This window comes from Mesoplodon bidens (genome assembly GCF_964165515.1).
Source record: "Mesoplodon bidens genome assembly, chromosome: X".
Classification (NCBI taxonomy): domain Eukaryota; kingdom Metazoa; phylum Chordata; class Mammalia; order Artiodactyla; family Ziphiidae; genus Mesoplodon; species Mesoplodon bidens.
In genome coordinates this window covers 125,178,205-125,191,062 of record NC_138163.1, presented here as the reverse complement: position 1 = coordinate 125,191,062, position 12,858 = coordinate 125,178,205, and the positions used below count along the sequence as shown (strand labels likewise).

The 12,858-nt window shown below is 37.7% G+C and overlaps 1 protein-coding gene across 3 annotated transcripts in view; it reads left to right on the top strand.

The window, feature by feature from the left end:
- The window catches only part of CDKL5 (cyclin dependent kinase like 5), a 187,525-nt gene that overhangs the window by 142,807 nt on the left and 31,860 nt on the right, over positions 1-12,858 (top strand). For all 3 annotated transcript variants that reach the window (XM_081222836.1, XM_081222834.1, XM_081222835.1), the window contains 2 exons: positions 2,818-3,007; positions 8,380-8,460. In XM_081222836.1, the coding sequence (XP_081078962.1) occupies positions 2,818-3,007; positions 8,380-8,460 (271 nt within the window). The remainder of the gene's footprint in view (positions 1-2,817; positions 3,008-8,379; positions 8,461-12,858) is intronic.

Sequence of the window (12,858 nt, the reverse complement as noted above, 5' to 3'; positions counted from 1 at the left end):
TAATGATGACCAGTGCATGAATTATTATAGGTTTCATCTCTTTTCTTTAGTGTGCCATACATGCATCTAGGGGACATGAGAAATTTAATTTTTAAAAGATATTTTTTACAACATTGTAAACTATACTTCAATTAAAAAAATTTTAATAAATAAAGGTACTTCTTATATAATAGAAATATAAATTTCTGTATTTCTTCTGAAGATCATGATGACTATGTTTAAGCTACTCACTGAGGGTTTATTTTATTTGATTTATTTTTTACACAGCAGGTTCTTATTAGTTACCTATTTTATACATATTAGTGTATATATATGTCAATCCCAATCTCCCAGTTCATCCCACCACCACCACCACCACCACCACTGAGGGTTTATTTTTATTTTTATTTTTTTTACACTTGTGGTCAGTTGATCTTCTTTATTTTTTTATTATTTAAAAAAAATTTTTATTGGGGTATAATTGTTTTACAATGTTGTGTTAGTTTCTACTGTACAGTGAAGTGGAGTTCCCTGTACTATGCAGCAGGTTCTCATTGAGGATTTATTTTGAAGTTAACAATTGAATTCCCAGGGTCTACCAACCATTTGGTGTTAATTCTTGTTTCATTGCTGACCTAGAGCCTATAAGAGTTATTGGTGTTGGTTGTTGAAAGCTTTACCATTTTTTTTGAAATCAAAAGCTTGTGTGCTTCATCCTGTGAAATAAATGGTGGCTAGTCACTTTATTATCCCTCCTTGTGTGGATAGATTTTAGAATTTCTGTGCTCATTTTTCAACTTGGATTTAGGATTGATTTTCTTTTGTGTTGTCTTATGTTTCTTCTGTGTACCTCTGTCTGGACTCACTCTAATGTGTAGTCCATTCATCTGTCCATTCTTTTGGGAGGGATTGGGAGTTTGAAATTCCTGGACAGGATTTGCCAAAGAAGAAATGAGTACGAAGTAAATCATTCTTAGAACCCCATCTGAGGATTCAAGTAGAGGGACTCATTATAATATGGTTTTGTCTATAAGATGTCCCTGAGGAGTTCATTCTGAGGACAGCCTTATTATGAAACTTCGGAGAGTATTTGCTGCCTAATAATACCTCCTGGAAAACTGAGCTATTTTTATAGCTCATAAACTGAGTTATGTTTAGAGCTATATGGGAGCTACCAAAAGTAGATGGGGACTCCAACTAATTTGAGCCAAATTGAATATTAGTAATTAAATGATTGTCAAGTACTGGTTGAAGAACCATATTATTTGTATAAAAATCCCATTGAAATCAGTTGATATTTGGTTAACATGAAGAATTTACAGGTTTTTGTACATTCTCAAGACTTTGTCCTTGACATTCAAAGTAGCTACAGCTGCATAAATTATTCAGATTAGTTGACAGAAGAAAAATAGCTTATGGTGGGTATGTAAAGATTTTCCATAGTTTTCTCCATCTAGCACAAGTTTTGTCTTTCTTATACTTGTATGAAAGAAAGATCAGTATCCTTCCCTTCCCAGCAAGCTACCAAAAAAATCTAAATGAAGTTTCCTAGTATGGTTCTTGGGTTTTTATGGAAGGAAATGAGATAAATAAAATATTGACTTATTGTTACAATGATTTATTATCCTAGAAACATATTCTGTATTATGTTAAAAGTGCTTTAGAGTATTTGTTAAAAGTTTTATATTACTACTATAGCACTATGGCATTCTAGAATTTTAATTCCTTTTTTTTCCAGATATTTTATTTTGGCTTTCCCTTCTTAAAAACTAGATAATTTATGTTTGAAAATAAAGAAAAATATGATTTCTTAATCTGCTTTATGTAATTTGACTTAAGGCTATAGATATTGCGGTATACATGTAAAGCTTTTTTGGGGATACATCGATTTTCATGTATAGCTGATTAGCAACAGTAGTACTCCAAAAGCCCTCTGGTAAACTCAGACCTTGGAAGATAGCTATAAGTCCCTAAAGAAGTGGAAAAAATGCTTTGAGGGAAATGCCTGTCATAAAGCCCTGTAAACAAAGGGTATAAATAGATTGAAGTAAATAATCCAACAGCGTTTAGCACAATCTTAGCTGTTTTGACTCTGTGCAATCAGAGGTTAAATAATATTAAGTGTTTGTTGTTTAAGAAGACACATAAGGGCTTCCCTGGTGGCGCAGTGGTTGAGAGTCCGCCTGCCGATGCAGGGGACACGGGTTCGTGCCCCTATCCCGGAAGATCCCACATGCCGCGCAGCGGCTGGGCCCGCGAGCCATGGCCGCGGAGCCTGTGTGTCCGGAGCCTGTGCTCCGCAACGGGAGAGGCCACAGTAGTGAGAGGCCCGCTTACAGCAAAAAAAAAAAATAATAATAATAAGAAGACACATAAGTCAGTGGTACATTTTAATAGGCTGAACTCAAAAAATGGATCAGTATAACTTGTTGACATTTAGAGAGCTAAAGGATAATTACCTAGAAAATACATTTCTTGGGAGCATTTCGTTCTCCAAGTGAATGGTAACTCATCAGACATGCGTGCTGTATTTAGGGTTTATTAATCCATTCATATTCAAAATATATCTGGATGTGAATAGATTTCAAATCAGTGTATACTAACTAAATTTTTATTAAACTGATGGCTTTATTAGCATAGATCTATTCACTTGTGTTCTGAAGTTGTACTTTGATATTCATACTTCCTTTCTTTCAGCCTCACTTTTGTCTATGTGGTATTTTTTAATTCCTTAAATACCCAAATATGCTTTAAATCATGAATCTGTTCAAAATAATTTGGAGATTATTAAAACTTATTTCTTCAGTTGCCAAGATAATCTCTCCCTTTGCTTTTCAGAGCTCCCTATGGCAAGTCTGTAGATATGTGGTCCGTGGGCTGTATTCTTGGGGAGCTTAGTGATGGACAGCCTTTATTTCCTGGAGAAAGTGAAATTGACCAACTTTTTACTATTCAGAAGGTGCTAGGACCACTTCCACCTGAGCAAATGAAGCTCTTCTACAGTAATCCTCGCTTCCATGGGCTCCGGGTAAGAGGCTTTGCTAAAACCCCAAATGGAATCAGTACACTAGTTTTTAAATCATTGTTCATTGCACAGTGGAATGCTAAGCTATCCATCGAATACTATTGCCTTTCCCATTACAGTGTTTATAATCCCCATTATAATATTTTATTTTTGAATTTTATATAGTATTTGTGAATTTTAAAAAGTCTAAATTCGAAAGTGGGAGCTGCTAATATTTTCCTAATTTGAAAGTTCCAATTTTTCAAAATCTTTTTTAGTGTACGCATTATTCTAAACTTTGGTTATCTCAGAATGTTTCTTTATGCAAAATATTAAGCATCCCCAAAAGACAGAAAAAGGTATAAATGGCTGTTGCTTATTTGAGCAAACATAGCTGTAGTGATTTGAGGAAGATGATGAATACTCACATTCTGCATATTTAAAGGTGCTGTTCTAGTGGGTATTTCCTGTTTAGTGAAACATCAAATCTTCTTTTCAAACTAGTGTATTGTCTTGGGCAGCCTTTTCTAGACTTGCTAACTTTGTGCAAAACTTGATTTCAGAAAATATGCTAAAAAGAGTCTTAAAGTATAAACTTTCCCCAAATGAGGGACAACCAAGTCGCAGGAGGCATCTTCCTGGAGTGGCCAGTTACAAGCTGCTTCTCTGTTCCATCCACCCCCAAAGCAACTTTTTTAGTTTTCAACTACTCTGTTTGGGCCAACATGCCAGTTGGTGGCCCTTGTGGGAACTATAAAATAAGCTCACCACTTCTTTTCTTTCTCTTAAGTGCATAATTCTCAAACTTTCTTGACATTTGCAAAGCACTTTGTTTTTTTCCTTTGACTTTCTGGCCTCAGTTTATTTCACTTTGAAGAGTACCCCTCCTCACACATGAATGCCCAGCACAGTATACCTCCTGCTAGGCTCAGTGAGTGTGGAAGAAAGAAAGGAACAGAAATGCAAACATTTCTCTTCCATCCCCTTCCTGCTTTCTCTCTTTTCCAAATCTGTCTGAGTTACCTCAGGCAAGTTTCTTTTTTCTCCTTTTATTTTTGCTTTTGTAAGCTGAAAAATAGCCAAATTATGACCATTAATTAGGGTGCAAATAGTTCAGCAGTTATTGAGCATTTGTCCTACTAGATGCTGAAAATATGATAATAAATAGGACTTGCTCTCAGTCCAGAAGAAAGGAAAATCTATTCTAGTCATAAATAAAGCAAGTCATAACTAATGAATTCCTGTCTCACTGAGAATGCATCCAAACTCCTTCCCATCAGACCTTGCCTTTTCTGGGCCCTTCTAGCTCCCTGACTTCAGCTCATACCCCTTTCCATTCCCATCCCTTTCCAGACTTTCATCACACTTACCTTTCTTTTTCTTTAACTTCCGTAAACATTCCCAGGTAATTCCCGTAAACATTTCATTCCAGCTTTATGAAATCGGGACTTGTGACTCCTTTTCCCAGGAAGCCACTTCCCTTGCGTGGCCCCTTCTCATTTTATAAATCTCAGCTCCAAGAATGCCCCCTGTCTCTGACCCCCCAACATACTTCCCCCACCTCCTTCTTGGTCTCTCCCATAGCACCCTTCTTTTTCCATCATAGCATTTATCATAGTATGTAATTATTTTGTTTATTTTTTTAATAATTAATGTTAGAAATCATCTGTTTTATTGCTGTATTTCCAGCATCTAGCTCAGCCCAGCACATGTAGTAGGGACTCGATGAATATTTGAACGCCCTCTTGAGCCAATCTGCATTATCAGTAGTCAAGCTCAATTATGTTTCCCTTCTCTCCATCTCTAATGCTTCTTTCACTCTTACCACCTTTTACCTGAACAACCACTCCCAAACTGATTTCTCCAAGTTTCTCTCTTTGCTGCAGTCTTCACATTGCTTTTAGAGTGATCTTCCTGCAAACTGCCCATTTAATTCTGTCATCTTTGTGTTGAAAACCTCTACAAGATTGCTTATTAAATTTAAACTCCTTAGGATAGCATTAAAAACCCCTTGCTCCTAGCCCTCCAGCCTTGTCTCCCACCTTTTCCTACCCCCTGCCCCCTGCTCTGCAGCCACATTGAACTTGTCACCATTTCCTTGTTTCTGCAGTGCTATGTTTTCATTTCTCTAATTCTCCCAATACTTACCCCACTTCCTGGAAAGCTCTCCATCCTCCCTCTCCCGAGACTCAAGTCAAGTGTCCTTCCATGAAGCCCTTCTAGACTCCTCCAGGGGGAATGGGTGCCTCCCCCTTCTGTGCTCCTGAAGCACTCTGGTCATAGCCCTTGTAGCACACATGGCAGTCTCTTTTAAATAGCTGTTTGACACAACACTGTAAATTATACTTCAATTTTTTAAAAATTGTAATAAATTTTTTTTTTAAAAAAAGCTTTTTGAAAAATGTATCCTCACTGGACTAATGAATTCTTTAAAGAAATGAGCTATCATGGCCACCGTTATATTCATAACACACCTAGAGTTGCTCTTACTAGGTTGAATAGTATTAAATGATTGAATGTTTGACCTGGAGCATCAAGCTTGGTCTTCTGGCTGCATTATTCTTTGCCTGGTTAAAGAGGCTCTAAGCTGGATTCTCTGAAGAGAGTGTAAACAGATCTGCCATGGTACCTGGCTTTAATAACTTGTAAACTAGCTGAAGAATTAAGACTTTTGTGCATGAAATAATTAGAAAACAATACAATTTATAATGAAGCGTGGTATATAATAAAGTACTACATTCTTTACTACATTGTACTGTTTTCTAATACATCTAAATATAGTTGAGACCTTGAGGATATTAAACATTCTAGAAAGTTGGCTGGATTCACTAGGAATGATTTATAGAGGATTTGCAGTTTGAAATGGATATTGAAGAATGAGTAGCATTTGGATTAGATAGGCCAAACAAAGGAGATCTTTTACTCCTTTGTCTATGGTCCTGTTTGTTTACAGACCTCCTCACTAAATAGTATTATCGGTAAAATGCTAGAGAGTACTTGAGGGTGCTGCTTGTAAATATCCTTTGGAGAAATTGCTGCTTCCCTGACACTTTGATTTTTATAAACCTTAATGTTTTTACATTTTAGTCTGAAAGTGTTTGTGGTGTTTTAACTAAATTAGTTGAACCTTTTTGGAGGTTTAACCACATCTTTTGAGGGAAAAGTCTTCCTTTATCATTTACTTGAGAATGTCTGAGACATTCTCAGCTAAGCGTACAGGGTGTGTGAACTGCAGCTGCCTTGAAACATGGACTTACCAGTAACCAGTCCAGTGTGATTTGTATTTTGATTCAGTTGTGTAGAGATTGGAAAATCAACAAGATGTTGCTCTAACAGTATGTATTATTTTGAAAAAAATAACAATTGCTATCCCATAATATAGGGCATAGACTTTGAAGTTAGGCTGCTGAGGTTCAAAGCCTGACTCCATATGTACTACTTGAATGACCTAGGGCAAGTTCCTTGTGCCTCTTTTTCTTCATGTGTAAAATGGTGATAACAGAAGTACCACCTGATGGGGTTGTTGTGAAGATTAAACGTTATAATATATGTAAAATGCCCAGACCAGTGCCTGACACATAGTAAGTGCTTAGTAAAGAGGCACTCTCATTGTATCATATTGGCCAAGTGATCAAGAAAGAGAGGAAAGAAAAACCAAACTACTGATTGAGATATACTTTAAACTTCTATGCTTGAGTTTTGGTTATTTGTTGAATTACCTAATATGAGAATGGTGTCTTTCTTTCAAAAAGACATTAATTAATTTTTTAAAGTTAGGAGTTTGTGTGGTCATTTAAAAATCATATTTCTAATACCTTTTGACTTTGGGCATTAATTTTCTTATTGATGAAATGTTACTTCTGGAAAAAAAGGAGGGGGTATTTGGTAGCATAAGATAGGACCTCATAAGCAAGATATTAATTAAAATCTTTTATCACAGCATGACAGGTGTCTCTCTCTTTGGGGTGATGTTTAATGCTCCAGTAACATCCAGAGGAACCTCTATACCTCCTTTAGGAAAGGCTCCCATGTTTAGAAAAAATGTGGGTTTGGATCACAGACCTGGGTGCAAATACAAGTTCTGCTTTTTATGTAACCTGCCTTGAACCATTTATTTGAATTTTCTGATCATCACCTTCTTCATCTCTGAAATAAGAAGAATAACAATTGTTAAAATGTCTCGCAGAGCATTACTTCCCTCAGAAATCAGTTTTAGGTTATTGCCTGTGTGTCTGTGTTAAATTCATGTTATTCCCTCTACGTCCTCTATCTAGAAGGTGCTGTCCTACTTTTCTCTGTCCTCACATTTTTTCTTATCTTTCAAAAGCTAGTTCAGATATTATCTATGTATGGATTCTTTCTTCTACAGCTGCAAACCGCCTTGGCCTCTCCTTTCTCTGAGCTTCAACTAGAATTTAGTACAGTTTCGTACTGATTGCTTTCACAATCAGACTGAGGGTTGCTTACATGCAAGGTTTTGGTCTTACCCATATTCTGCATCTCCTGCCATACCTAGCACTGTGTGGGGATGACATCTTAATACCTTGTTTGAATTTTTCTACATAACTACTTCTCTCATCCACTTATTTAGCATGTTTAGAGATTTCAGGCTTTGAAATGCTCTTATGTTGGTATAAAGGAAATACATATTAAAAACAAAGTAGCCCTCCCATTGGGAGGGAGTACATGGTGTTGGACTCTAATACTTTACCATCCACTTAGATATTGTGAAATGTGAGTTGGCAGAGGGAAGGACAGAGCATCTGAATAAACTTGACCCTTTCCCCTCATTTTATTTAAAAATGCATTTGTTAATTTAGGAGCCTGTTTGCCTTCTGTTCCAACTTACATAAAGGAAGGAATTGAAAACAGGTCATTCAAAGAGTATATTAAAAGCAATAATAGAACGTGTGTCCAAATTCATTATTTCTACTTCTGTAGCCTTTCAGGTACTGGCCTTTTTCTCTTTTTTTACTTCTCTAATTTTCAGGAGTAAATGATTGTTGTTGTGAAAAGGGTGTAAGAATTGTCTGTATAAGCAGACAAATTCTATATGAACTCTATTATAACCAAATTATTTGTATAAGTAGACAAGACTGTATAAACTGAATAGTTTCAAATTTTTATATTTTGTTTTGTTTTACATGCTTCAATATTGTCTGACTAGATTTAAGTATCGTCTTTCACTTGTGAGTTTTCCTGTCATTTAACACCCAATCCTATTAATCCCTACCTCAAATACATAGACACCAAAAGTAACATACATGTGAAATAAATTTAACTTTGGCACTAGGGCAGTAGCTTCTGCTCATCTGCTACCTTCTCCAACACTCAAAGCACATGCACACACATACCCTTACCCACGTGCTAATACTTCTGTCATGTTGTTGTTACAGTTTCCAGCTGTTAACCATCCTCAGTCATTGGAGAGAAGATACCTTGGAATTTTAAATAGCGTTTTACTTGACTTAATGAAGGTGGGACAAGTTGATGTTATCTGTACAAAATGTCTTTTGGTTTGTGATTTCTCTTGTGTCTGTATATGACCGTAGCCTGCTTTTATGAATTAAATGTTTTGTTAATAGGTGTATAGTGGTGAATAATGGGGGACTGTGTCATCTGAAGAGTCATGCAATTTATTTATTTATTATTATTTTTAACATCTTTATTGGAGTATAATTGCTTTACAATGGTGTGTTAGTTTCTGCTTTATAACAAAGTGAATCAGTTATACATATACATATATCCCCTTGCAGTTTATTTAAAATTGCAGAAGTATCTAGTATTGTAGCATTCCGTCTAGATAGGACTATCTAGATACCTAAATTAGATTCCTAAAATGGACAGAATAGTAACAATCTAAATATAAATAATGAGAAATAAATCATTTATAAATTTATCCAGGGCTTCCCTGGTGGCGCAGTGGTTGAGAGTCCGCCTGCTGATGCAGGGGACACGAGTTCGTGCCCCGGTCCGGGAAGATCCCACATGCCACGGAGCAGCTGGGCCCGTGAGCCATGGCCACTGAGGCTGCGCATCCGGAGCCTCTGCTCCGCAGTGGGAGAGGCCACAACAGTGAGAGGCCCACGTACCGCAAAAAAAATAAATAAAAATAAAAATAAATAAAATAAATAAAAATTTATCCAGCACTCGAGCTGCTCAGGCATAAGGTTTTAAAACAAATCTTAAAATGAATGTTGAAAGAAAAGAGATTCTAATATTTTTTGCATATTCAAGGCCTCTCATAAGATTATTTTATCAGCGAACCTAATTCTGCTCTTTTTCTAACTTGATTTCTCTCCCTCTGGCTCTTCATTTGACAACCGCAAGATCACTGCTACTACCATGCCTGAGTGTTCCTCCTCATGCTGGTGCCCCTGTCCAGAAGGTCTTCATGCTCTGGACTACTGAAAATGTTCTCACAGTTTTTTTTTTTTTTTTTTTAATAAACTTTCTTTTAAAAAAATAAATATTTATTGGGCTTCCCTGGTGGCGCAGTGGTTGAGAATCCGCCTGCCGATGCAGGGGATACGGGTTCGTGCCCCGGTCCGGGAAGATCCCACATGCCGCGGAGAGGCTGGGTCCGTGAACCATGGCCGCTGAGCCTGCGCGTCCAAAGCCTGTGCTCCGCAATGGGAGAGGCCACAACAGTGAGAGGCCCGCGTATCGCAAAAAAAAAAAAAAGAAAAGAAAAATATTTATTTATTTATGGCTGTGTTGGGTCTTTGTTGCTGTGCGCAGGCTTTCTCTAGTTGCGGCGAGCGGGGGCTACTCTGTTGCGATGCATGGGCTTCTCATTGCGGTGGCTTCTCTTGTTGCGGAGCACGGGCTCTAGGTGCGCGGGCTTCAGTAGTTGTGGCTCGCGGGCTCAGTAGTTGTGGCTGGCAGGCTCTAAAGCGCAGGCTCAGTAGTTGTGGCACATGGGCTTAGTTGCTCCGTTGCATGTGGGATCTTCCCAGACCAGGGCCTGAACCCGTGTTCCCTGCACTGGCAGGCGGATTCTTAACCACTGTGCCACCAGGGAAGCCCTCTCACAGTTTCTTATTCAAGCTTTTCTACCCAAGTAGATAGCCCCTTGAGTGAGAACTACTTTTTCATATTTCTCCAGCTTTCATTGCAGCCAGCCAGTGCATAAGCAAGTGCTAGTTATTTGATAGTAGACCTTCAAAAGATACTTGTTGGGTCTTCCATGGTGGTGCAGTGGTTGGGGGTCTCCCTTCCAGTGCAGGGGACACGGGTTCGAGCCCTGGTCCGGGAGGATCCCACATGCTGCGGAGCAGCTAAGCCCGTGTGCCACAACTACTGAGCCCGCATGCCACAACTACTGAAGCCTGCGCGCCTAGAGCCCGTGCTCCTTAACAAGAGAAGCCACCCACCGCAATGAGAAGCCCATGCACCGCAACAAAGAGTAGCCCCCGCTCGCTGCAACTAGAGAAAGCCATGCACAGCAACAGCCAAAGCAGCCAAAAGTAAATAAATAAAATAAATTTATTTAAAAAAAAGATACTTGTTAATGGATCAATTTTATTTTCTGCCCATTCAGTCAGCTGTCAAAAACAGAGGAGTTTACACTGTGCACAGGACCTTTAAAGGCATACTTAGCACAGTTGGAAATTGCTGAGCAGCACTCTCAGAACTTTGCTCTACTTTAAAACTATGTTAATCCGTGTTCCAAGGAGCCCTGTGTAAATAGGTGTGGGGGCGGAGGTGGGCGAGGGGGTGTGGCCTTTGGGAAAGGCCACTTACCATATAACCTTTCTTAGAGATTCACAATATTCATTAACTTATAAAGGCTTTCAGAAATCCCACAGTAAAGAAGCATTTCCCAAATTTAATTAAATGCTAAATACTTAAAAAAAGATAAAATGCTACAGCACTAGTGTTCTTCTGAACACAGATTGAGAGATGCTATTTTAAAAATCCTCAAGGCTCTTTAAGGTTAATTAGGCATAAATTATCATTTAAATCATTTGCGTTATGTCATATGTTCTTTCACGCATCATTATTTATTTATCAGGGCTTTAATTATTTGGTAACTTTTAAAATGTAAATAGAGTGAAATAGAAGAACTGAAATACAATTTCATGTTTTCTGCCTTTTGTTTCTTTTAGTTAAAAATAACTGAACTTCTTTTGTTAAATCATTACCAAATGTAATTACCAAGTATCAGCGTGGCACCTGGTAAACGCTAACACAAGATAACCTGAACCATTGTGCATTTACACCAGTTTGAAAGTTGAACAGTTGAATTCCCATTCATTTAATATATTTACCCTCAAATTTCTTTAATGTTAAATAAACATTTTATTGAAACGTATATTTAGAAGGTACACAAATTATAAATGTACCTCAGAGTAAAACTTTATCATGTAAACGTATCCATGTAACCCCGCCCGGATTGAGATACAGGAAATTATTAACACCCCGGAAATTTCTTTATGACCCCTTCCCAGGTGCCCCTTCCCACTCTTGGAAACCAGGACTTTGACCTCTATCACCAAAGGTTAATACTGCCTTGTTATTATTGAATGTTATATAAATAGAATTATTCCTTTTGTCTTTTAGCTTTTTTTTTTTTTTTTTTGGTACGCGGGCCTCTCACTGCTGTGGCCTCTCCCATTGCGGAGCACAGGCTCTGGACGCGCAGGCTCAGTGGCCGTGGCTCACGGGCCCAGACGCTCCGCGGCATGTGGGATCCTCCCGGGCCGGGGCACGAACCCATGTCCCCTGCATCGGCAGGTGGACTCTCAACCACTGCACCACCAGGGAAGCCCCTTTTAGCTATTTTTGAAAATGAATTTGAAAAATAAATAGTACCATTTATCCTTTCATGAAGAAATTTATTCTCTATGCCATCCCCTAAAGCAGATTTGATAATTTTGTCCACATATAAATAAATACCTAAAATGGCCATCTCATCCTGCGTCTATTTATACATATCAGCCATTTTAGTGGGGATACAAGTTACCAGAATTAATCAAAGCTCCTAATAATATAAAGAATAGCTACAATAATTATATGGGCTCTATTTTAGTTAAAATTGTTTTTTCCCCCAAATACTGAATTTTGAAACTATTTACTAAGTTTCATACTTTCCTCATAATGGCCTCATCCTTCCAGGTGTTTGAAAATTAACAGCTGTGTTCATAAATATAAAAATAGTTCATTGCATGTGCAGCAATTTCTACCCTTGTTAATCTTAAATAAGTGAAAATAGCACTTTAATGCTAGTAGATGTTTAGCTTCTAAAAGGTTGTATGTACTTTAATTTCCTTCGTTTTTAACTAGTACCATACAGTTGAAACCATTTTGATATTAACTGCCTTAACTGCCAGTAATACCAAAATCATTTCATATACCTCCACAGTTTTTGTTTTCTAATAAAGAAGGAGAAAGCATTGAGATAATTTTAGAGTTGTGTCTGAGTCAACATAGGATAGCATACAATAGGATCAGAATTCAAATTTTTTGTGGTGCTAGGTTGAAGGTGGTCGTCTGAAATTGAATTCTGGCTTATTGAGAACAAATTGAGGTTTGTTCTCACTGTTCAGTAGTGGATCACAAAGAAATTGACTGTGGGCAAAGCCAATGAAAGTGAGCTAGAGATGCATTTGGGAATGCTGGAATTTCACCCTTCTTCCCTCTGAGGGAAAATGCCCATCACTCAAAAGAACAAATGTCATTGTGCTCTACTGAGTTGTGTTAGGTTATGTAGGTTATGCTTCTTTATGTATTTGCCTAACTTGTCAATAAAAATCAATTAATTTTTGAAATAAATTTATTTGTTTATTTATTTATTTATTTATTTATTTATTTTTGGCTGCGTTGGGTCTTCGTTGCTGCCTGTGGGCTTTCTCTAGTTGCAACGAGTGGGG